General features: G+C 40.5%; 1 protein-coding gene across 1 annotated transcript in view; it reads right to left on the bottom strand.

Moving 5' to 3' along the window:
* Window positions 1-3,899: 3,899 nt before the first annotated feature.
* suclg1 (succinate-CoA ligase GDP/ADP-forming subunit alph) overlaps window positions 3,900-21,985 on the bottom strand; it is a 30,006-nt gene continuing 11,920 nt past the window's right edge. The window contains exons 6-9 of the mRNA XM_017709466.2: window positions 20,833-20,916; window positions 20,582-20,733; window positions 11,056-11,244; window positions 3,900-4,275 (exon numbers count right to left, since the gene is read on the bottom strand). Coding sequence (XP_017564955.1) covers window positions 4,249-4,275; window positions 11,056-11,244; window positions 20,582-20,733; window positions 20,833-20,916 — 452 coding nt within the window. The 3' untranslated portion in view covers window positions 3,900-4,248. The remainder of the gene's footprint in view (window positions 4,276-11,055; window positions 11,245-20,581; window positions 20,734-20,832; window positions 20,917-21,985) is intronic.

The following is a 21,985-nucleotide window of genomic DNA, read 5'->3' as shown; positions in this document are numbered from 1 at the left end:
CACTTTTATACCACTGTTTTCATAGTTTATGAGAAATAGCACAGGTCGGTTGTCCATGTATGTTTCCATGCCATTTCAGCCGAGCTCATCACGCACCCTTTGACCTCAGACAGGGAATGATGAGTGTGTGCAGCTCGCTCCACCCTGCTGTCTTAGTAGCAACGCAAAGATAAGCAGCTGTAGCAGCGACGCTCGGCCACTGCAACGTTCCGCCAGAATGGCAACCCCTAAGCCTTCCAAACAAATAAAGCCTCAAACTCGCCTGGCAATCTTTATTATGGTAATTCCCTCTAATGCAGATTAGAAAGTAATTGGCAACAGTGTGTACACAGAAATTGTGGGCGGAAAGGGAAGATAAGAGAGTGGAGATGTCCAGAGGAGTAGGAGGACTTTTTTAATGCTCCATTACGTGCTGTAATCCTTATAAGACCTGTAAAGGCCTTGGATCCTAAACCTGTTTCTGTCAGACCGACTCAAACGCAACACTTTATTCAGCACCATGTAAGACAATGGATCTAAAAGGACTCAAATGCGTTGAACATGTAGCTGCCACGATGAGAAGAAGGGGAGCATGTACTGGAAAGAAGCTTTAACATCTCTTGACCGAAGCAGTACAATCACTGGCCACTTTAATAGAAACTCTTCTCTTGTAGCTCCCCCTTGCTGGTGTAGTTAAAGACTATAGCACAACAGTTGATGCTAGACATCCTTTGTTCTGCATCAATGGTTAGATTTTGACCACAGAAAGGCTGGATATTTTTATCTTTAGGTGGTGGACCACTCTATATCTAGCAGTGACACGGTCGGGTCTGATACATGCATACCAGCATCACACTAGCATGTCATAAATGGTCCTCAACTCAAAAAATAGGTGGGGTGTTGTTCCAAAATATTAACCAGTGATTGCCTGTCTGAATTGCATTAATATACCATTAGGAAGGAGTCAGGTTTTTTGAATATTTGAAGGTCACAAATGTTGAAAAAAAGTCAAGAATTTTGAATATGCAAATTAGCTCAACTTAATTAGTCATATTCAAGATGTCAAAGCAGAGGGCAGTGCATAGCTTTGGTCGCCACTATGGTAGAGTGTGGCTGACAGACTGGGCGGGACAACAGATGTGCTACAGCAAGGGTGCCCAATCCTGGTCCTGGGGAAATCTACCATACACCTAGTTCTAGTTTTCAGAACCCTCCCTGCAGGCCTTTGTCACCTGGTATGAGGTGTGTTAGATCAAGATTGGAGCTGAACTCTGTAGGGTGACAGGAACAGGATCGAGGACCCCTGTGCTACAGCTAAAAAATGTTTTTAGTTGTTAAAAGAGGTTGTTGAAACTTGACTCTGCCATAAAGTAGATCTCCAGGACCAGGTTTGGCAACCTTGGCGGTAGGGTATGGCCATACAGTGGCACTCATGAAGTGGCCAGTTAGTGGCAGCACAAGGAAGGTAGAACAGCCAGATAACATCCAGCACAAACCATAAAGAATCAATGAATATTTAAAATCAAAGTGAGATTTAGAGCCCATCCTGCCATCTACTTTTGAAGAACAGCCCATCACCTCACTGTTTAAACCCTTAGGGTTTGCTGTTTGACTTATTAAAGCCGTATCTGAAGAAGAAATTTTAAGCCGTGTATAAATCTGCAGTGCAAAACTCATTCAGCAAGCTCCCTAAAGCCATTTAGGTTAATGTCTTCCTTCAGACCTTTCCCATATGCTCAAATGAAAATGCCACAGCACAAAAGGCCATTATTGTTTCTCCTCTATAATCAAAGCTTCTCTTTTTTTAGCGTGAAGAGGCAACAATAAAAACACACTGGATGTGGTGTAGGCTACAGCTCAATTGCTATCTAATTTTAGTCAATTTGATCCTTTTTCCTCCTCCGTTTTGACTTTTTTTTTTGGTTGACATTTTGATGATGGCCTTCCGCCCGTTTCACAACAGCAACCTGATATTAGCTTTGCAAAGCCTGAGCAATTTTTCCGTTTTTTTTTTTTTTTCCCTTTTCCCCGGGCAATCATACATGGCCCTAGAGAAGCTTAAATCTGCTCAGGCAAAATGATCAAATTAGCATTTTCATTCAGTCCACAAAAAAAAGAAAAAAAAAGTGCATGTCATTTGGATAGGAAAGACACAATTACAGGGCATGGAGGGAGAGACAGAAATCCTCCCACATAGTCTCTGCCTTAATGAGATGAGGCAGAGTTGATGAAGGCATACCTGAACCTGCTGCCCGTGGAGCTGTTGTACTGAGAGAAGTCGTCTCTCGTCATATCAACTTTTCATGAAACTTTTGGCTGTATAGAGCTGGTTTCGTGTCACGGAGTTAATGCGCTAACCACCTCCACGAGCGGCCGCCGACCCTGCTCCTGAAGATCTACCTCCCAGGCCAAATCTAACACACCTGATCCAACTAATGAAGTGGACTAATGGGCTGGATAAGACATGTTTAATCAGGTTTAAAAAGAACCCTTTGGGAAGGTAGATCTGCAGGAACTGGGTTGGTGTCCACTGCCCTACACACAGAGATCAAAGTTCGTTCAGTCCTGGGAGTTAATTTGGGCCTCTTTCCTGATCAATACAACGTGTGGGTGGCCTCAAGACTGTTTGTACCATTGCGTTCAATAAGATCAGCTATTTGGAAATTGTTTTCAAGGGGGAAGTGGACTTTTCTTGGCTGAGTTGGTCAGATTTGTCCATGTGTCAAGGACAAGCCATACCATCCATTTTTGGCATCTTTATTTTTCTATCGCCGCCTGTAACACGGTTTCGTTTTAAAAAAGGAAAACTGCTTCAAAAGAATCAAATTGTTTTGCACTTTGTACGTCAGCTAAATTTGTACAGAGTAGCTGATGTTTATGTATGTCAAACAATGTAAAGAATAAATTGTAGAATAAATGTTTTGAAGTCCAACATGAATGACTTCAGAACAGGCTGTTTTTGTTGCCGTGCCAATAAGCCCAGTTCTGATTGGCTGCCTCATTTAGAAATCAGTCTATAATGAAACAGCCCTTACAACTTCAGTGAGTGGGTGGCGTTAAACTACTGTCGGGTGTCGAAGTGGATATGTAAATGGGTCTAATTAATGAAAGGCCCTAAAAAAAAAAAAAAAAAGATTTAGATTCATGTGTTCTTGAATTAAAGGTTCACACCTTTGTGCTCTTGAGTGCGCACAGATTCTGTTCTTACCAAAGAACAAATGCCACTTACTGCCTAAGTGGGTTTTAAGAAGAAATGATGAAGGAAGCCCATTTAATTCAAGACGGTCTGTTTTTTTTGTGCACCTTAGTTTCCATATATGGAGGGTATGCACTCCAGAGTGCACAGGGCTGCAATAATTCTCATTAAACTTGTTTTGGCTTGAACAAAAAAGCCTCAATTTGTGCTCAAAGCATTGACTAGAACTGTGAATGAAACTCCAAGGCAACCTTGAAAACATACAAATCTTCAGAGTCAAATTTAGAACTGAATACATAAAAAAAAAATTAAATAAAAAAAAGAAATAACCACCTTCAAGTAGTCATCATCCTAGCTGGAAGTAAGCACTGTACCGTCTCACGCGTTCTGAAAGTCGAAGGGCAAAGATAACAGTGCCTTTAAAATGATGAGAACTTTGAGAGTAGTTTTTTAAAGGTCACTCTGAGCTGAGAGACGCCATACACTTCAAAGAGAAAAAAAACGACTTTAAATTGTGAAAATGAATTCTTCATACAACAGCAGGGAAGATTTATCAAACCTGACAGTGAGTCACCGCAAAGCAGTTCGGTTCAAACTTGTAATTCCGCCTAGCAGGGAAAATATCTTCATCAGAAGTGACAAAGGCATAATAAGAGACAACTTGGACGGAATAAGGCATTTGACGAGCTGACACACAAGCAAAGGAACGAGACACACAACAGGAGAGAGGCAAGAGAATTATATTTCAGACATATTTCCACACTGGATGGAACACAAGAGATGTTAACAGCGCTGGTGTGTCACTGGTACACTGTGTTGACTCTAGACTCACCCGTGAGATTACCATTATTTTATCTGCAGCAGGATAATAAGACTCACCGGATATCTGACTGAGCTGTACACGTGTAAAAAGAAGGTTACGAGTGACAATAGAGAGATCTATTGATTTCTTCTGGTGAGGGCGCGGAACAGAAACGGACTTGAAAGCACGTCTGAAAATACACTGTGCGTTGTGGCAGAGCCGGCAGGAAGGGGGAGTGGGCCGCCCTTAAGATGGGGCGCCCTTGTTTGCCTTACAGCATCCTCCTCTTCTCGAACTCCTGTAGAAGATAAAAGAAAGCCGTCAGCTACTTTCAGATCTAGAAACACATTAAAGCAAATGTAGTCAATCATCCAATACATGTCCGGTGTACCAAGTTTGTTTTGCACTGGAGCTGCTAGGATAGTGCAGCTAAGTAATGGAAGCTTATAGCCTCTAAAAGCTGGTATTGTGGTAACTGCACATCTAAATCATTACAGCTGCTTCAAGTTGTTAAGTAATCTAAAAACAGACTTGCTCAAGTGGTTTCAAAGGACATACACCTTGTATCTCCATTTTCGTCGTTTTTCAGTGTTTGACATCATTTGAAAATGCTTGTTGTACATTGTACATAAATTTCAGGATGAATGGACTAAAAGAAACGGCACAAAATGACATGGAAAAAGTCTGGTTCCACTGACCCTTCTCCTGTAAAGCTACCATTTTGGTTACAAGGTTTCCTTCCAACAACGGCGGTAAGCAAGTTTAAATGAAGCTTCTCACGTTTTGTTAAAGTGAAAATAAGCACACATCCTCTACAGAGAAGACATTTCTGCACGTCTTAATGCACAACTACCGTTTATTTGATGACTTTACCACATCGTGGAAAAATGAAAACAAATGATGGCCAGTGCAAATATACATTTCATTTTTTTTATATGTTCAACTTCAAATAAATAAAAACTGCACTAAAACGGGCAGAAAAGGGTCATATTTAAATTTGTTTTCACTTACAAAACAACAAGATATGTTATTCATTTAAGAGTACCCAAACTTTTGCATGGGACTGGAATTACACGCAATGCATTTAAAACAAATTTCCTCTAAACAGATTAGGAATGTGCTCAGGTGCTTGGCTACTCTGTTAACCACTCAAGGAGCCAGTATTCAAACACGGAGATCACTTTTCGGGCACTTGTCATGATCCTGGGACGATGGAGGAAAATACCAACTCAGTCAAACGGCAATTTAACGTTTGATCAGCACAGTAAAGCAGGGCGAAGTCACTCGCACGTATGGGTCGGGGTATAATACTACACTTGGCCATACTGCCAAATACAAGTGCCTCGATAGGAGCCCGGGGCCACGGACACGTCGTTAGCGCCAACGTTAACTCTATGTTAACTTTAGCCTTTACCATTATCGGTCTTACTCTAGCTGATGTTAGCTGAAGTCCAGAATCCGTGAAAACATATTTCTCTGATAAACTAACGAACTGGCATGTCGTTCACCTGACAGACCACAATGAGCTCTCGGTAGCGTCCAGTAACGGCTAGCTGCTGTAGCTTTAGCTCATTAGCTAAAACTGAAGACGAAACTCGACCCAGTTAAACTGGAACACAAACTCCCAATACAGATTATCTGTGTCTGTCCTTGTAATTAATTTGTACGAGGGTTTATCGCACCGGCTGGCTGTGCAAATGCGGAATACAGTGCGGGGAGCACAATAAACTCGAACACGAACAATCTGCCAATGCTAATCACTCCGATACGAAACCGACGAATAACGATCCATGTGCTGAAGAAGAGAGCGCTTTAGCCTCGCCCAAGCAGGACAGACTGGATTTCCAATTAGAGGCAGCTCTCCAAGTTTTACACTGTATTCATAAAGTTTTATTCTGAGGCACTGGTTTTAGAACTATTTCTATTAGCCAAGTCATAACACTGTAAAGCTAAAGCAATGAGAAGCGAGATCAGCCATTGCCCATTATTGACTGATCTTAAGTCCCTTTCTTCAGGTAACAGTACATCATACACTGTCAGAGACCACATAAACAAGTCTATTATGATATTACTTGACTATTCCATGTGGTTTGAGGCAAGCGTACAATGTTGAATGGTGTAAGAATGGTAAAGGTATGTTAGCCACCTAGCTACAGAGCAAAACTTCATGGGAAGTGGCTTATCGACTGCATTCAGGGTAAGAAGACGACTATGCAAGATTGATTTTTCACAAGTACTGCTTAAAGATTTCCAGAGCCCACAAGTGGAGGATTATTACAGCCTTTGCGGAGTAAGAAGTGATGTGGGACACGATGAAAGTGTTTCCAAAGGCAGCGCGGCATCAAAGAGCGTAAGACGCTGCCGAGCAGCTTTGCTATATGAGCAAATATTCATTAAACACAGTGCGACATACATTGACACTGCTCGCTCACAAAGAGCCGGCACTTCCAGTGTGCAACTCGCACTGGTGAGCGAGACGTGGAAAAGTGCAGGAAACACCAGTCATTTATAAAATATATTCCCAAGCACGAGTGAAGTCACACAAAGATGGCTCCAGACCATTACGCTGCAGTGCAGTTATTTACATAGTCAATTTACTAAGAGTAACAGCTGCGGGGCGATCCGAGGCGCATTCTGAAAACACATTTTCCCCAACTGGGTACGGCAGAATTGTGCATTTCAGAGAGAATTCCCTTATGCAAATGCCATTTATCAGGAATGGAGTGTGCGGAGAAGATGTACAGGTTCTGAAATCATATTAGGGGTTCTACTGCCACCTAGTGGCTAATAGAAGAACAGCCAGGACTATGAGGCTTTGGTGCAGAGGGACGTTTGTGTTGCTCGCCTTTGCTGTGGTTTGCAGTGGAAGTATGGCAGCTACTCGTCAGACATAAGCATGTGCAGAAGTCAGAGACCACTCTTTGTTTCATTTCGAGTTGAAGTAGAAAGTGACTGTTTGTCAGAACACAGTGAACGGAATACTACGTAGGAGTTTCAACAACAAAATATATATATATTAATTTTTTTTAGTATCCACTTTTTACTTTTATTACAGCTTGTTATTTTAGGAGATTTTCCAGTCAAATCTGCAGGGATGTTTTTCCACATACCCAGTGTTCAGTCTTAGAATCTGATTAGATTTTCTGAGGTCTGGACGCTGGTGTGGTCAGTCCATTGTTGTCGTTTTCTTTTTTATTTATTTTTTTTCTCAGTCTCGACAGCTACACACCCTTTCAGAGTCGTGCTGAGTGTCTTCTCACAGTGGAAGGATGGACAGAAACACCTGTGGATGTTCTCGGATCTGAAGCAAGAGGGAGTCTGATTTTCTCCTCCCTCCTCCTCTATATTTTAATCATTTTCTGAACTCCAATTTTGGAAAGTCTGTTTTCTTTATCTTTCTTTTTATTTACTGTAACTTATTTGACCGTCTTCTTGCTTATGCAAGTGGATTATCAGATACTTTATCTCGAAATTCATCCCTAGAAAAATGAATAATTTGTACTTTATAGCTGCTTTGAATGGAAATTAAATAAATGAAGGGCGATTTCTGATTTGCACACTTCTGTATATCACTGTCCACTGAAAAACAAACATCCCCAAAATATTAACTTTACAGGAAAAGGCAAAAACCCTCTTACCTTTCAATGCAAGTCAATGTAAAAGACTTTGTTCCAAGTGATTTTAGAGCATTTCTATTGGGCCACGCATCATGAAATTTTTTACACAACCGTTGTGTTGAAATGATGTGCAAAACAAAATATCGACAAAAATGTAGAAATCATGTTTTTCTCTGAACTGCGACGATATATCGGACGCATAAGAGAGACAATCGTATCAGGTCAGGTTCCTTCAAGTGCTGCGTGTCTGAAGTGTTTCTCTCAGTGGGTTTTCGCCCTCCAGTTAGAAACACTCATCTCGTCAACGCGCCAGTACAGTGAGCTCGGTTGCTAGGGGATGAAAGGGGGGAAAAGAGAGAAGGAGAGGATAAAAAAGAAACGTGTGGGCCAATATACTGGAAGAACACACTGTAGGAAATAAGAGTAAAGCAAAGATAACAGAGATGAAACGAAGGAAACGCGATTCTGAACATTTTCTGTTGCTCCTGTGTGTTTGTGCCGCTGTGTGGGCTACCGAGATTAAACCGGCCAATGAGATTAAAAGAGATGTATGAACACAAAGGGCTGCTAAATTAACAACCAGCAAGAGTGTTTTTCATCATTACTTGCAATGATTACAAATTAGATGCCACCGAGAGAGAGAGGGAGAGAGAGAGAGAGAAAAGAAACTATCGGTACAGAGGAAGAAGCATTTACAGACGCTCGTAATGAAAGAATAAAATGATGAATGGGTGTAATATGCGCTTTCACTTTTTATACATCTTGTTAAAAGTGGCTGGCTGTGATAAATTGAAATAAAGAGGCCGAGCTGCTAACTCGCCAATATAAACGGAGCTTTATTCATTTTCTCAGCAGGCTCAATCGCATATCATAGAGGTAAAAACTGCCTGCTTCCGCCTGCTTAAAAAGCACTTCATCTCGGGCCTTGGCTGGGTATGTGAAATTGCAGGCTTTGTACAATTCGGTCGTGTCGTTAGAGTTTCCGCTTTGTGAGACTCACACAGGTAATTTAAAAAGTAAAGTTCAGTAATAATGGTTGACTTCAGGTTTCATATGTAACCTGGTGCAATTAAAGAAATCATTGAGTGAAAAATCTACATATTCTTCTCTTTTCTCCTTTCTTCAAGGTTTGCTTCCTTGGTTTTACTCTGGAGCTTCAAGTCTAACGTAGCTACCAAGTAGAGGAAGTTGATACCGCACTAATTAGCATTGCATATTTGCCTAGTTCAGCTGTCAAGTGATCTCAAACAGAATTTCTGTATGACACTTCTGCATAAAAATGGGCAGCCAGAGATCAGGCTTTAGAAAGGTTATTCATTAAGTAAGTCAAACAGTGTCAGAATCCAGGGGTAGACAATTATAAACTGCACTAGACCTAGCCAATAAATCTTGTGGCCAAAATACCAGCTGAAACATGTTTATGGTAAATACACGGCTGTTTTCAGGTTTTGCTCTGAAACGAATAAGATTTATTGAAAACTTCACGATAATCAGAACGTTGCCGTTGTGGTGGAGCCCCTTGATATGGTCCGCTCTGACATCATCCAGTCTAGTTCAGCTTATTAGTTAGTGTTTAGCTAGTGCAGTGACAACCTGTCAATTTAACCACGGCTTATTTAACGCTGTACTTCATGGCCTGACATAAGCCAACAGAAGAGCATCTGTGACAACACGTGGAGCAGCTCAGCAGTAGGGACCACCACAGTCACCACACTGCCACACTGAGTGCATGTGAACTCTTACTCAGCTTCCATTCGGATTTCTCAGCCTGGACATGTGCGAAAACAGGCCATGGTACCGGAAATAAGCAGGCAGCGCTGCTATCAGATGGCTGCAAAAGACTTTTAGAGCGACACTGATTCAAACTTCAAACTTGACTAAATTAAGGATTTAAACATTCTTCATCTTCTAGATCATGCATGTTTTTTTTCATTTAAAGTGGCTGGATGGTTATAAAAACAAACAAACAAACAAAAAACATAGCATACAGGGGCAGTTGTGGGCTGGAGGTTAGGGAACCAGCCTTGCGCCCGAAAGGTCGCCAGTTCGATTCCCTGAGCCGACAGGATGTGACTGAGGTGTCCTTGAGCAAGGCACCTAACCCCCAACTGCTCCGGGCAAGTGTGTTCACTGCCCCCTAGTGTGCGTGTTCACTGCATGGGTGGGTTAGATTGCGGAGGTGAAATTTCCCCGTTGTGGGACTAATAAGGGTCACTTAATCTAATTAATTAATCTAATAAGGTCTGAGTTTATTGGCCGGTTGCAAAGCAGAAATCTTATTACTGCCTGACTCATGTAGACCTGGAGTTTCCCCATTATCTGATTACTCCAGTGCATGTAAATGCGTTGATTGGATTACGGACAACATCAGGTTTCCTGCTGTTATCAGATCATTAAGTACACGTAAACGAACTCATTATCTACTGCGGTCGTCACAGTTCTCTCTGGTTAGTTCTGATGCTCAGGCTTGTTTAAAGGGAGGGGGTCTCCAGGTCTCCAAGACAAATGGTCACTCAGGCCACAGGCTCTGCATTTTTAGTGGCCAAATCATGAAACACTTTGACCAGCGACACCCTGAAGCCCTTGAATTGCACTGACTGGCAGAGTTCTGTGTTAAACTCTGCTCCTTTTTCTCTCTGTATCTACAGTGACTTCTTGTTTCTAGCAGTATCTGAGCTCAGGACTGTCTTTTCTCTAAGCTATTGGTAATTAGCAAAGATACTTTCTCTAGACAGACAAAGCACTTCTTGTAAGTCGCTCTGGATAAGAGCATCTGCTAAATGCTGTAAATGTAAATGTAAGCCCTGAAGTCTATTTAAGATTACTTAAGGAGGCGTTCTCCTTTCTAGACTCTCTCAAGCATGCTGCTTTTCATTGTTATCTACGAACAGTATGGCTGAAATGTGTTCCTCTAACCTGCCAAATGTGTTTCGCATTTTTAAACTGGGCATTCAAGTTGATAAATGTCACCTTTTGTGCTGAGCCATGACAAAATATCTGATCAGTCAATATTGAGGATAACCCCTCTCTCATCACTCAAGCAATGTGCAGGATTTGCTGTTTTCGAACACCTGGAGCTGAATAACACTCGGCAAAGATTACCACAATTATATTTATTATGATAAATGTCAGTTTGGAAATGTTGTTCAACTGTCTCAGATCGTTGCCTCGTGTTTACGAATTTGTCAATCCAATATGCTAATGGTGTGTCTGTCTACATGCCCCTAAATAGATCAGTGTGGGTTGAGGCATTTTGGTTTGTGATGTGATGTTGTGATGAAGTACGTGATGCTTTCTTTGAAGTTGAAAGTTTGGGCAGAAAGACAACTGTTAGTATTTCTTCCTCTCAAGGATTCCTGAGCTTGAAGAAACATCCAGAAAACCCAATCCCAAACAAGGAAGAGGTTTAGGTCGATTAGACTGGCCCAAACTCCCCCACGGTCACATCCAAATAATCTTACCTTGAACATGGTGCTTCCCAGCTGCGCGGGGGACATGCTGACAACCACTCCAGCGGACTGTAGGGCAGCGATCTTCTCTTTGGCTCCGCCCTTACCCCCAGCGATGATGGCACCTGCATGACCCATCCTCCTGCCAGGGGGCGCTGTGAGTCCAGCAATGAACGAAACCACGGGCTTTGCCTTGGTACCCTGAACACAGAAGAGTCAGAAAATGACAGTTTCTTCAGTAAAACATAAGAAGGCATAATGGCTTTAACTAGGAACAAAGGCCCGTTCATGGTTTACAAAATTGAAGAACGTGAAATCATTTCAGTAGTTTTAATACTTTGGCAGCTACCGCTGAATAAAAGCTTAATGCACAAAGATAGTTTCATGCTGACGGCTGCTAGAAGCCTTCATTCATTTAAGGCAAACTGAGCAAAGGCTCAGCATTAAAAAAAAAACAACACATTTCAGCACTTAAACGATCTAAACAAGCTAACAATAAATGTAGGCTAAAGTAAAAAAAGTTAGCGTAATGCTAATGATCGTTAGTAGCATTCACTTGTTATAAGGTTCAGCAATAGATGAGTGCGAAATAAGCATCTCGGTATTCAGTGGCTGACAATGAATGCAAGCTAAAGGAAACGAGTTAGCACAATGCTAAGGATCGCTGGCAGCTTTCATTCTGTGAAACTTAGCATTAGAAAATTTGCATTAAAGCAAATTAGCAAATGAAGTATTTTAATATTCAGTGTCTAGTGATGAGTGAAGGCTATAGGCACAGAATCAGCATAAGGCTGAGACTGCCATAAGACCGCCGACTAATTAAATATATCTTTAACCAATTGAGCAAACGATCAGAAATAAAAGAACATTTGAGCTTTTCAATATTCAGTGTCTAACCATTAATGATGGCTAAAGGAACTGAGTTAGCATAATCGTATGATCACTACTACTTTCCATTCTTGAGAAAAGCAGCATTAATGTTAAAGCATCTCGGTATTTCAATATTCAGTGGCTGACGATGAATGAAAGCTAATGGCTCAGAGTTAGCATAACTGCCAGCAGCTTTCATTCATCGTAAGCAACCTGAGCAAAAGATTAGCATCAAAAGAATATTTTAAAATTTCAATATTCAGTGGCTAACGATGAACGGAAGCACCGGGTTTAGCAAACGCTAATAGCTTTCATTCACTGGAAACAACTGGAAGGACTGTCGAGTGAATTATTCTCTGAATACTGCAGGAGGCCCTTGAAGCAGAAAGTATTAATGATTAAAATACAGAGAAAACAAGAGTTTCACGCATCTAACCGCATTGTTAGCGAAACCCTGACAGATTATTAAAAGAGGAAAAAAATCACCACTCCGCTCTTCTAAACCTCATCACATCCCATTCACAGGTCCGTGTGGAAAAAGAACCCTGGCTCTGCTCGACGCCTGCAGCAGTGTAAAAATAAAGTAGGGCAAGGTGGACTGTTTAACAGCGGGCGTGGGTGAGCGCTAGCTGTTAGCAGCTCAGGCCCGTCACCCAGTACGATCCCATTTGGGCTGCGAGGTAATTAGTCATGTACGAGATGATTAGCTGCTGGCTTGTCCTTGCGCTGCTGATGGATCATCATGTTTGGCAGTTGAGAACATCCATTTTTTCCTCCTCTACCTCTCGCCTGTAACAGCCAATATTTTACTCTCAAAAATAACAGCGTGAAGACGGCGGAGCCAGACATGCGTTCAGGCCTTATCGCTGCTCTGGCTGAGGCACCGCTGGATAAGAACGTCTCAGCTGCCAGATGAGACGCTAACGCTGCATGCAGATTCTAGGCTTCTGCGATAATGACAGAACAAATGTTTAGAGACAGACTGGCTCTAGATAACCTCTAATGTGTGGTAAAGGCTGCTTTGGGTGCTTAATAGCCTAATGGCTGGATTCCAGGGCAGATTTAAATCTAGGCATGGAATGAAAACTACAAAGACGAATCCACTTTACTAATTAACAGACTAAGTAAATTAGTCCATGACTAGAATTATGCTCTTTAAACTGACCTGGAATGTCTTTATCATGGAGAACTTCCTTTCTGTTGAAATAAGAGTGATTCAGTAACTGCATGGACGATGAAGAGAACAGTTTTTGTGATGTCGCAAAAAACTACAAAAAACGAGCCTATAGATAAGCTCCGCCCACTGGCGCTGAAGTTATAAGGAGCGTTTAAGTACGGACTGCTTTTGAATGCGGCAGAACCCAAGACAGCCAATCAGAATACAGATCATTTACATAAGTCAGCCTTTGGCACAGTAATTTCGCTTGATGCCAGTTTTAAATTCTCCTACTACTCCATCTTACAGCGAGAAACAGATGGCGATGGATTCATCTGTTTACATTTCTGCTACGGCTTTTCAAATTTGCTTAAGGAATCTTGTTAAAGGCTTCCTAGTGGAAAAACGAGAATGTGAGCGTGAAAATAAAATCAAAGAAAGTATCACATTTGGGATTACATGCACTTACTGTGTCTCAAATGTTGTGAAAGAAGCAAAATCGCTGCTATGGGATCAAAAGCTCATCTCCAAGATACTAACTTTACATGAGAAAGAAAAACATACTGCACTTTTAATGTAAGTCAATGGAACCAGACCTTGATGTCAATGGAACAGATCTTTTCATGTCGTTTTGGGAAGTTTATCGTGAAATTTACACACAACAGAGGCAAATCTGGCCCTCATACCTCTCATGACGAAACTGACTATGACAACATGATTATCGTTAATGTGATTATCATTATAAAGCATTGTGAAAAGTCAAGTCAGAGACCAACCCTCATTTCACTTCCAATCAAAATGGTTAAGTTTTTTTTAAGAAACATTTGTTTCTAAGAAGATCAGATATACACTTGCATAAGGAAGAGGAGAGTCAAGAGTTATAAACCTGATTAAAAAAGAAAAAAGAAAATATTAAATATTAAAAGAAAAATATCCCCGCAGAATTCTTTGAAAAGCTGTGATAAGGCAAATAAACATAATAAATAAAAAAAAATAAATAAATAAATAAATAAAATGTCAAAGAGAGGAAACACAAAAACACAAACATCTGATATAATAATTAGTTAAATATCTTTGTCCATGACGCTGAAAAATGAATACCTATGTACACGACGGACGTTTTAACTGGTTAAAGAAATGAAAGGTGGTCTCTGACTTTTGCACGGCAGGGTTACCTTCAGTACTAAACTGATCGTATCAAAACATTTAGATCAAATGGAGAAAGTCTGTAAGTCAGAAAGACGGAAATGCTGTGATACTTGTTAGGCGCTATGAATATTGCTGCTATATTTTTGCCATGTTGCTTACTCTTACTAAGACTCACCATGGGAGACAACTGACTTAAAAACTCTGAAAATGCACTTGCGTTAATCTTTTTAAGTAAATAAAAAAAAAAAAAAAAAAAAAAAAAACCCAATAATATTCATTCATCTTTAACTGCTTAAGCCAGACAGGGTGACCCTTTCCCCCGCAACTTCCTCCAGCTCATCCATGCCTGGTAAACCCCCACCGGGAGGCGGCCATGGGGCATCCTTTATCAAATGCCTGAACCCCCTCATCTAGCTCCTCTCAATAAACTGATAATAAAAATAAAATAAAAAAAACAAAACAAAAGCCCTCACAAAAGATACATTTCACGTACTGCAGGACACAGTACTGTTAAATTTGACGCTTGAACACGTGCTAACTTCTGCCCTGAGAAACACGCTTCCAACTGCCTGACAACTCAACCTAAACAGGTCGGAGCTTAATTAGCCAATTAATTCCCAACCCCACCTCCTCCTGTGGCTTCTTGGCGCATAAAAGGGAGCTAAATTAGCATTATAATTCCAGCCTTTGTTCTTATTGTTAGCGGCACAGCTGAATTACTTTAATTATGAAACACGGAGTAGAGGTGTTCTCCTCCTTCTCTTTGCCCAGAGGATGGTCCCTGCCTGTTCGAACCACTCGCACACAGTCAGTCAGCTGTAGCTTTTATCTGGGGAAGATTAAGATAGCTACTTTAGAAGCAATTACGGGGGCCCATGCGTTAAGTGTTGAGGGAGCGACTGAACAAAATACTTTTTCTTCCTCCTTTTTAAGCAACAAGCTTTCTTTAAGTCATTCCACTCAAGTGAATCTTGAGCAACCTGTTTGGAAAATGAATTACAAGAGGTTTAACACGTACGGCGTGCTGGGGGTGCTGGGAGTTGTGCTCACCTGGGGGCATGAAGGTGGAGGATTAAAGAAGGCCCGCAGCGAGAGAGCCGTCAATAATAATACTGCAGGGTGAACGGCGCCCACTGAGTCCCTCAAAGCACAGACAGCATAGATCCACACAGTTATGAGATGAGATCTATCAAAACCTCCCAATGAGAAGGAAAATTACATATCCAAACCGCACAACAAACTGAGAGGACACAGAGAGAGGAAGGCACAACAATCCAGCCACATCCGTCTAAAACGTAAAGGGTCCATATCACAGAAAAATTAATGTGTCACTGTTTTGACATGAGAGTTTGACACAGCTAATGATCAATGTTAAAGTCTTAAAATTTATCATCAAAAAAATAGCACCTTCTGAAGTATTCATTTTCTGTGAGGTCACAAAAAACAGCAGATTTACTAAGGCCAAAAAAAAATGTAAGGGGCTGAAAGTTCTGATAACTAATAATACCGGCTGATATAGTTTTTAGTAGATATGATTTAGACCAGCAGTTAGGGCCCACTTTGTACACAGTAAGTGCCATTGTGGCCCTCTTTACTCTCCTCCTCAACCTCCCGCCTTGTTTTGACCCATGTTTTACCAGAACCTCGCAATAGCTGACTACTGACCTCACATGTTGGTACAGATAACTCATTAAGTGGCTGCTTGTTGGCTATAAATTTGAACATCTACCATTTTTAAAAAAAGCACCTTTTTTGAAATTGAATACATTTTGACAGATTTAACTCCAAGTGAGTTCTATTTCAGCAACGACTGATTGGTTTAGACTGATATGACTGTCAATGCTGAATTGCAAAAAATGTTCTCAAATGGTAAAAATCACAGGATCAGTAACTACAAATCAGCAGAATTCAGTCTTAAATAATATACAGCACAGCACTGGAGGTGGGGCTATGCAGAAAGTTTATGTTTCTATTAACTACCTGCTTTCCATTTACACCAATAAAAAACACAATAAAATACAATATTATTGCACTATAGGCTCTAACATGGACATGTATCTACCTATTCAGTACATAGCAGCTTAGCTCCACCCATTTTTCACTGAAGTTATAAGCAGTGTTTCAGGCACCGCCTGCTTTGTGAATGAGGTACAATACAGATCAGCCAATCAGAACAGAAGTCATGTGTCTTAGTGTTGAATGAACAGTAACAAACAAAACTAACTGTAAGGGGTAAAGAGAGGCTGGAAAATGGTCTAAAAATGTATTGACTATGCATGGTACACTGGGTGGGGGTCTAGGAATAATTCTGACTAGAAAATTAGTTTTCAGCTTTAATAGTTTAACATTGACTGCTTTATCATTTATGTCAAGACTCTTTCTTCTATATATCAGGGTAAAAATCATACTTTTGACTATCACTTACTGAAAATGTAAGCTCCTCAAAGAGAAATTTGACTGATTTTTCAAAACAATTAAATCACTTTTGAGATGCAAATGGTCATCCAGAGGGATGTGATGTGAAATAATGCATTGTATTGAAACTTACTGGCAGCTTTTCTTAAGAGAGGTGGTTACAGCAACCAGGGGTCAAAGTGTCGAATACAGCCATAACACAAAAAGATATTTTATGTACTATCAAAACCACCAGTGAACCTACAAATTTCAAATAGAAACACACAGATACTAGGGAAAAAAAAACATCAAACAGTAATCAGCTTACTGTGATGCAGCTTTTAGAGCCTTTAAACTCTTCAGACGTCTGGTTTCACCAGCCCTGTGAAAAATTCTGATCCAGTAAGTTTCTATAGAACAGAGCTTTTCAAACTTATTTAATTATGCAGAAATGAAAAACAAATTAGTAGAATTCCTCTTTAAAATAGCCTTCATGACAGCATTTTCCTATTCAGCTGTCTTTTCTAAAATAAAGGTCCCAAATATAACCTTCAAGTGCAGATCAGTTGCAATAGCTGCCATTATTTATATTTAAATGTATTCATACCATTATTATTATTAATGATTTCTGATTGGACCGTCTTAGTGAGACTTAAAAAGGAGACACAGAACTACGTGCCTTCCCCATATTTCATTGGACAACCTCTTTAATCTCATCGCTCCATTTCGAGAACAACTTCTGCAGCTGCTATGTTCACAGGGCACAATCAATTGTGCTTAACATTAACAAGGATACGTCACAGCTGGCAGAAATATCTTCCTGAGCTCAATCCAATACGTGTAATGTTACCAGCAATTGCTCTTCAAATCCTCCACATTATTTCTAGCCGAGGCCATCTATGAAGTGGCCACCAAGAACAGCCTCATTAAGTTAATGAGGTAATGAGATGTCAGTACAAAAGGGTAGAGTGAGTCACCGCAGCGCATTATATATATATATATATATATGCAGTGTTGAAACAAAACCTGGTGTCTCCAAAACGAGAACTTTACAGGAGAAGGAGAAAAAGTTTAATTTTAATGTAGGTGAATGAAACCAAACTTTTTTGAAAGTCATGCTTTTGGTCCATTCATCATGAAACTAAAACACAATGTAAAGAGAAACAAACATTTTCAATTTATGTCAAAAAGTGAAAAACAACAAAAATGGAGAATGGAGACGTGCACACACACACACACACACACACACACACACACACACACACACACACACTTTTTTTTTCTTGTAATAAGGACAATTAAGGTGTCTCTGGCAGAAAGGGTTCAGTAATTGCATCTGAAAATTGTGAAGAATATTACCGGCTGAATCAATTCCCTCTTGGCTTTTGAGTGATAGGCTCAGAGTTGTTCTTAAGGACATGGAGAATGAAACAAGGCACTTTCCTACACCCACAAAAGCCTTTTCTCAATAGAAATTGGACCAAAAAGATGTAAATGGCAGAATCTTTTGACACGAGCCCCTCAAGCACCTGCAAATACACCCTTTTGTAAGAGCACCTGTTTTGCATAACTCTTGTGGAAGCAGGCCACTTGATATAGCAGAAAAAGGCACTTTACATGCTTTAATAAATCTTTACCTTTGATTTCCTGGCAAAACCATAGCTTTAAACATGTTTCATTTCCAGGAATGGGCGAGGGCATTACAAATATGAGCCAAAACTCTTCTAGCAAACCAAATAGCCTCAGACACCTGGTGAGGCAGCATTTAATAGTGCTTGTAGCTGCTCAGTTCCACAGCCAAGCTGGACTTGATCCACCCATCACTGAAAAAAGCAGAGCCTGGAATAACGTATTCTTTATCTACAAGCACTGATCTCTCTATTTTGCTGAAAACTCCTCCTCACTTTCCATTATGAGCAGTTATCTCAGGCTAAATCATCACTGACTGCCTGGCGCCTGGTGAGAAAATGAGCATTCATGGGTGTCAGTTTGTTTAACACATACTTGCTTCCTGTATAACGCAGTTTCAATGCATCAGCCTATTGAGATACATCACATATGCATCCTTGAGCTAAACAATGATATAGTAGCAGTCGAAGGTTAGACACTTAGCTCAACATCACTTTTATGAAAGCATGCATTTCCCCAAGGACCCGGACGGTTCCCCCTTTATATTAAATGTCTCTACTAAACGGGCAGTAATTAAAAAAAGTAATGATTTCTTCTGGAGTTTCAATGCAAATTACTGTAACATGTTTATATTACACACAGTTGCGTAATTACCTGAGTACAAAATTGACACTGATACATGTTCATGCGCACAAGCTATTCCACTGTAATCCTTCTGTAACAAAGACGTCACCAGTAGTTACACTGTTATTGCATATGTTGTTACAGAACACAGACCAGCAAGCATTTAATTAGCCACCATTAGTTTGGAGGGGATTGTTTTGGTTGTAACTGCAGATAGATTCCAAATACGTCTCCTACTGCTCCACACTCCTAGCTAGCTGCTCTCTGTTGAACTCATTTCTGAAAGTAAACGAGTGTGTGCTGTGTAGTCAGCAGCAGTAAAACCCACTGCCTGGACGTTAAAGTGTTTTTAGCACCTTAAAACCTTGATCACTCCCCTGTTCACTGACTAGAGATGACTGGGTGGCAACAACAGTCTGCAGGAAGCAGAACTCTGAGCATGTTTAAATAATGCAACATTCAGAGCAAGAGAATTTTAACATTGAGCTTTTAACAACAAATCATTTTTCACAACTTCTTTTCAGAACAGTTGATCACGTGAGATTGCCGATGATACAGAAGTGAGGCTTTGGGGGCCGTGGAGCCGTGAAAGAAACCGGACAAAGAGCAACCCTCATGCAAAGATCAAATCCCACAGGTTTCCTCCACCGGAACCCAAGATCAAAAATAGAGCCTGCCGCCTGAGGCAGTGCTCTGATCTGCTCACAGACACAGACAAATTTGCAGTTTTCCCCCTAAAACTCCTAAAACCCAACTGCAATACCAGCCTGACTACCTGGACCCTCTTTCCCCTCAGCAACAGCTCAGCTAAGAGCTTCAGCCTCTAGGAAGATGGAGCAGCATGAGTGGAGAATAAAAACTGCATCAGAAAGATGCAACTGAGATTCAGAAAATCAAATAGGTGTTTTCAGACATCAAAAGAAGGGGCAGCGGTTCACATACTAGTGTGCAAATCCAGATAAACACTTTCAGGTTGGTTTATTGAGTGGCTTTTAAGTTACATGTTTGCATGTAGTCCGCGGTTGTGCTGTTATTTCGATAACAACCTTTATTATTATTAATACAACATTACTGTATGGATGAAATTTAGGTCTCAAGCACATGAATAGTCACTGTAAAGGCCTTGCTACACAGAAATTACTGAATAACTCACAGCACTGAAAGATTTATAACACTTATTAAATGAAAGTACAATTTAAGGACTGCACAATATCTTTGTTGTGATACTGGCCTTTTGGATATTGGCATTACAGATGTTCCAGGAGGCTGCGAGATGCAAACCAATCAGTTTTTTTAATGCGTTCTGTGACCAGTCACAGTTCCATACGAGTTTCTGTGTTCTTCTCAGATCCATGTATTCAAGTTATCCAACAAAAGTAAATTATTTTGGTGAAAATAATGCAGTCTAATCTGCATCACTACTAACCCACTAATATGTTTTTTACATGATACTTTACTCATATCTGTACCCATAGCGTGCATGCCCACATGGGACTTGTGGTTTTAGATGTGACTGAACTTTGCTTCAACACATGAAAGTGCTGTCCAAAGGTAAAGTGAGTAAATAGACACTTGCAACATACTTGAGTGTGTCACATGTTTTGAAGTCAAACTGCCCATCAGAACAGCCTTAGACTGTACGTTTCCAAATTTCCATGCTCAGATATTGGCTGCTTGGTTATTTAGTGATCACTCATTAATAATAAATTGACTTACAGAATTGTGCTCCTTAAGGTAGTCCGCTGCATTCTCCTCTGCGTTGCCTCCAATCTCTCCTATCAGAATGATGCCCTCTGTTTTAGGGTCCTGCAGGAACACCTCCAGGCAGTCGATGAAGTTGGTGCCATTGAACGGATCTCCGCCGATGCCTGAAAGCAAAGGGAACTGACTTCAAAAGAACAAAAGAAAGTGTGTGCAGCATGCCAAGTGACAGTACAGGTCCCAGTGGAGGAGCAAGACTTGAATACCGATGCAGAGTGACTGGCCCAGGCCCACTTGTGTAGTTTGGTGCACAGCTTCATATGTTAGGGTTCCTGATCTTGAGACGATGCCTGGATTAAAGAAATATGAAGAAGCAGATTACAACCATCAAATAATAACATTAATGTGAATTACAAATCAATTAGGGGTATTGTGAGGCATGGCTCAGTCATTTATAGGTTTCCTTTTGCTATTATTTGCTTTTATTTTTTTTATTTAACAAAAGTTATTCTTTTGTAACATCACATTCTCAGGCTAGGTAGGTTTCAATATCTCTCTTACGGGACCCAAGTCTGACAGGACTCAGTGCTGACAAAAGACAAAATATTGAGTTTTAGGCTTAGTTTTAGGAGAGGCTTTTGGGCTGTTTTTGTTGTACACAACATTGGGCTCATTTTCTTTTGAGTAACTTTGTGCACACTCTCATATTTTCTCCCTCCTTAGTAAAGCTGTAGTCTTTAGCAGTGTTTGGAACAATTGTAGAGTTTGATAAGTGGGTGAACGTGTCTCTGAATAAGAAGGACCTGAAAGTCCAGAGTGCATCAGTCACAGTCACACCACGGATGATGAGAGGGACGTGTTGAGTTGGTGGAAATCTCACAACAGCTCTTTCTCCTTGGTTGTTATCCATCTCTGTCAGTGCATGCGAGCAGGTTTGGGATGGCTTTCAAATTAGGCAGTACCAGTTCAGCTTGGTTGGGATAAGTCATAGATTCAGGTTTCATTTGAGCACTTTCATAACCATAGACATGTAGGTTTGGGTGCGTTTTACGTCTTATTTTAACAGTGATGGTGTTCAGTTTTCTTGTTTACCAGTTCAGCCTGCATTATTGTATTTGTGAAAGCATGAGGCCATAAAATCCTCACAAACACCCTTGTTCTCCTCATATCAGAGCTTATTGTTCAGCACTAAAATCACCTATAAACACGGGTGTTCTTCAAAGTTTTTGGTGGTACTGTTAAAGTCATAGTATATTAATACTGACTAATTTTTTTGGTGAATCAATATATGATTGGCCTATAATATATAAATAACTATTCTATAAAAATATACATTTACACCAACAAATATTAGTGCATATTTGCAGCAATGTATGCATATAGCCACGGAACATGTGTTTCTTGTAACTATAAACATGT

Source organism: Pygocentrus nattereri, chromosome 22 (genome assembly GCF_015220715.1).
Source record: "Pygocentrus nattereri isolate fPygNat1 chromosome 22, fPygNat1.pri, whole genome shotgun sequence".
NCBI lineage: Eukaryota > Metazoa > Chordata > Actinopteri > Characiformes > Serrasalmidae > Pygocentrus > Pygocentrus nattereri.
The sequence above is the reverse complement of the archived record's forward strand: the minus strand, read 5'-3'. Positions and strand labels throughout refer to the sequence as shown.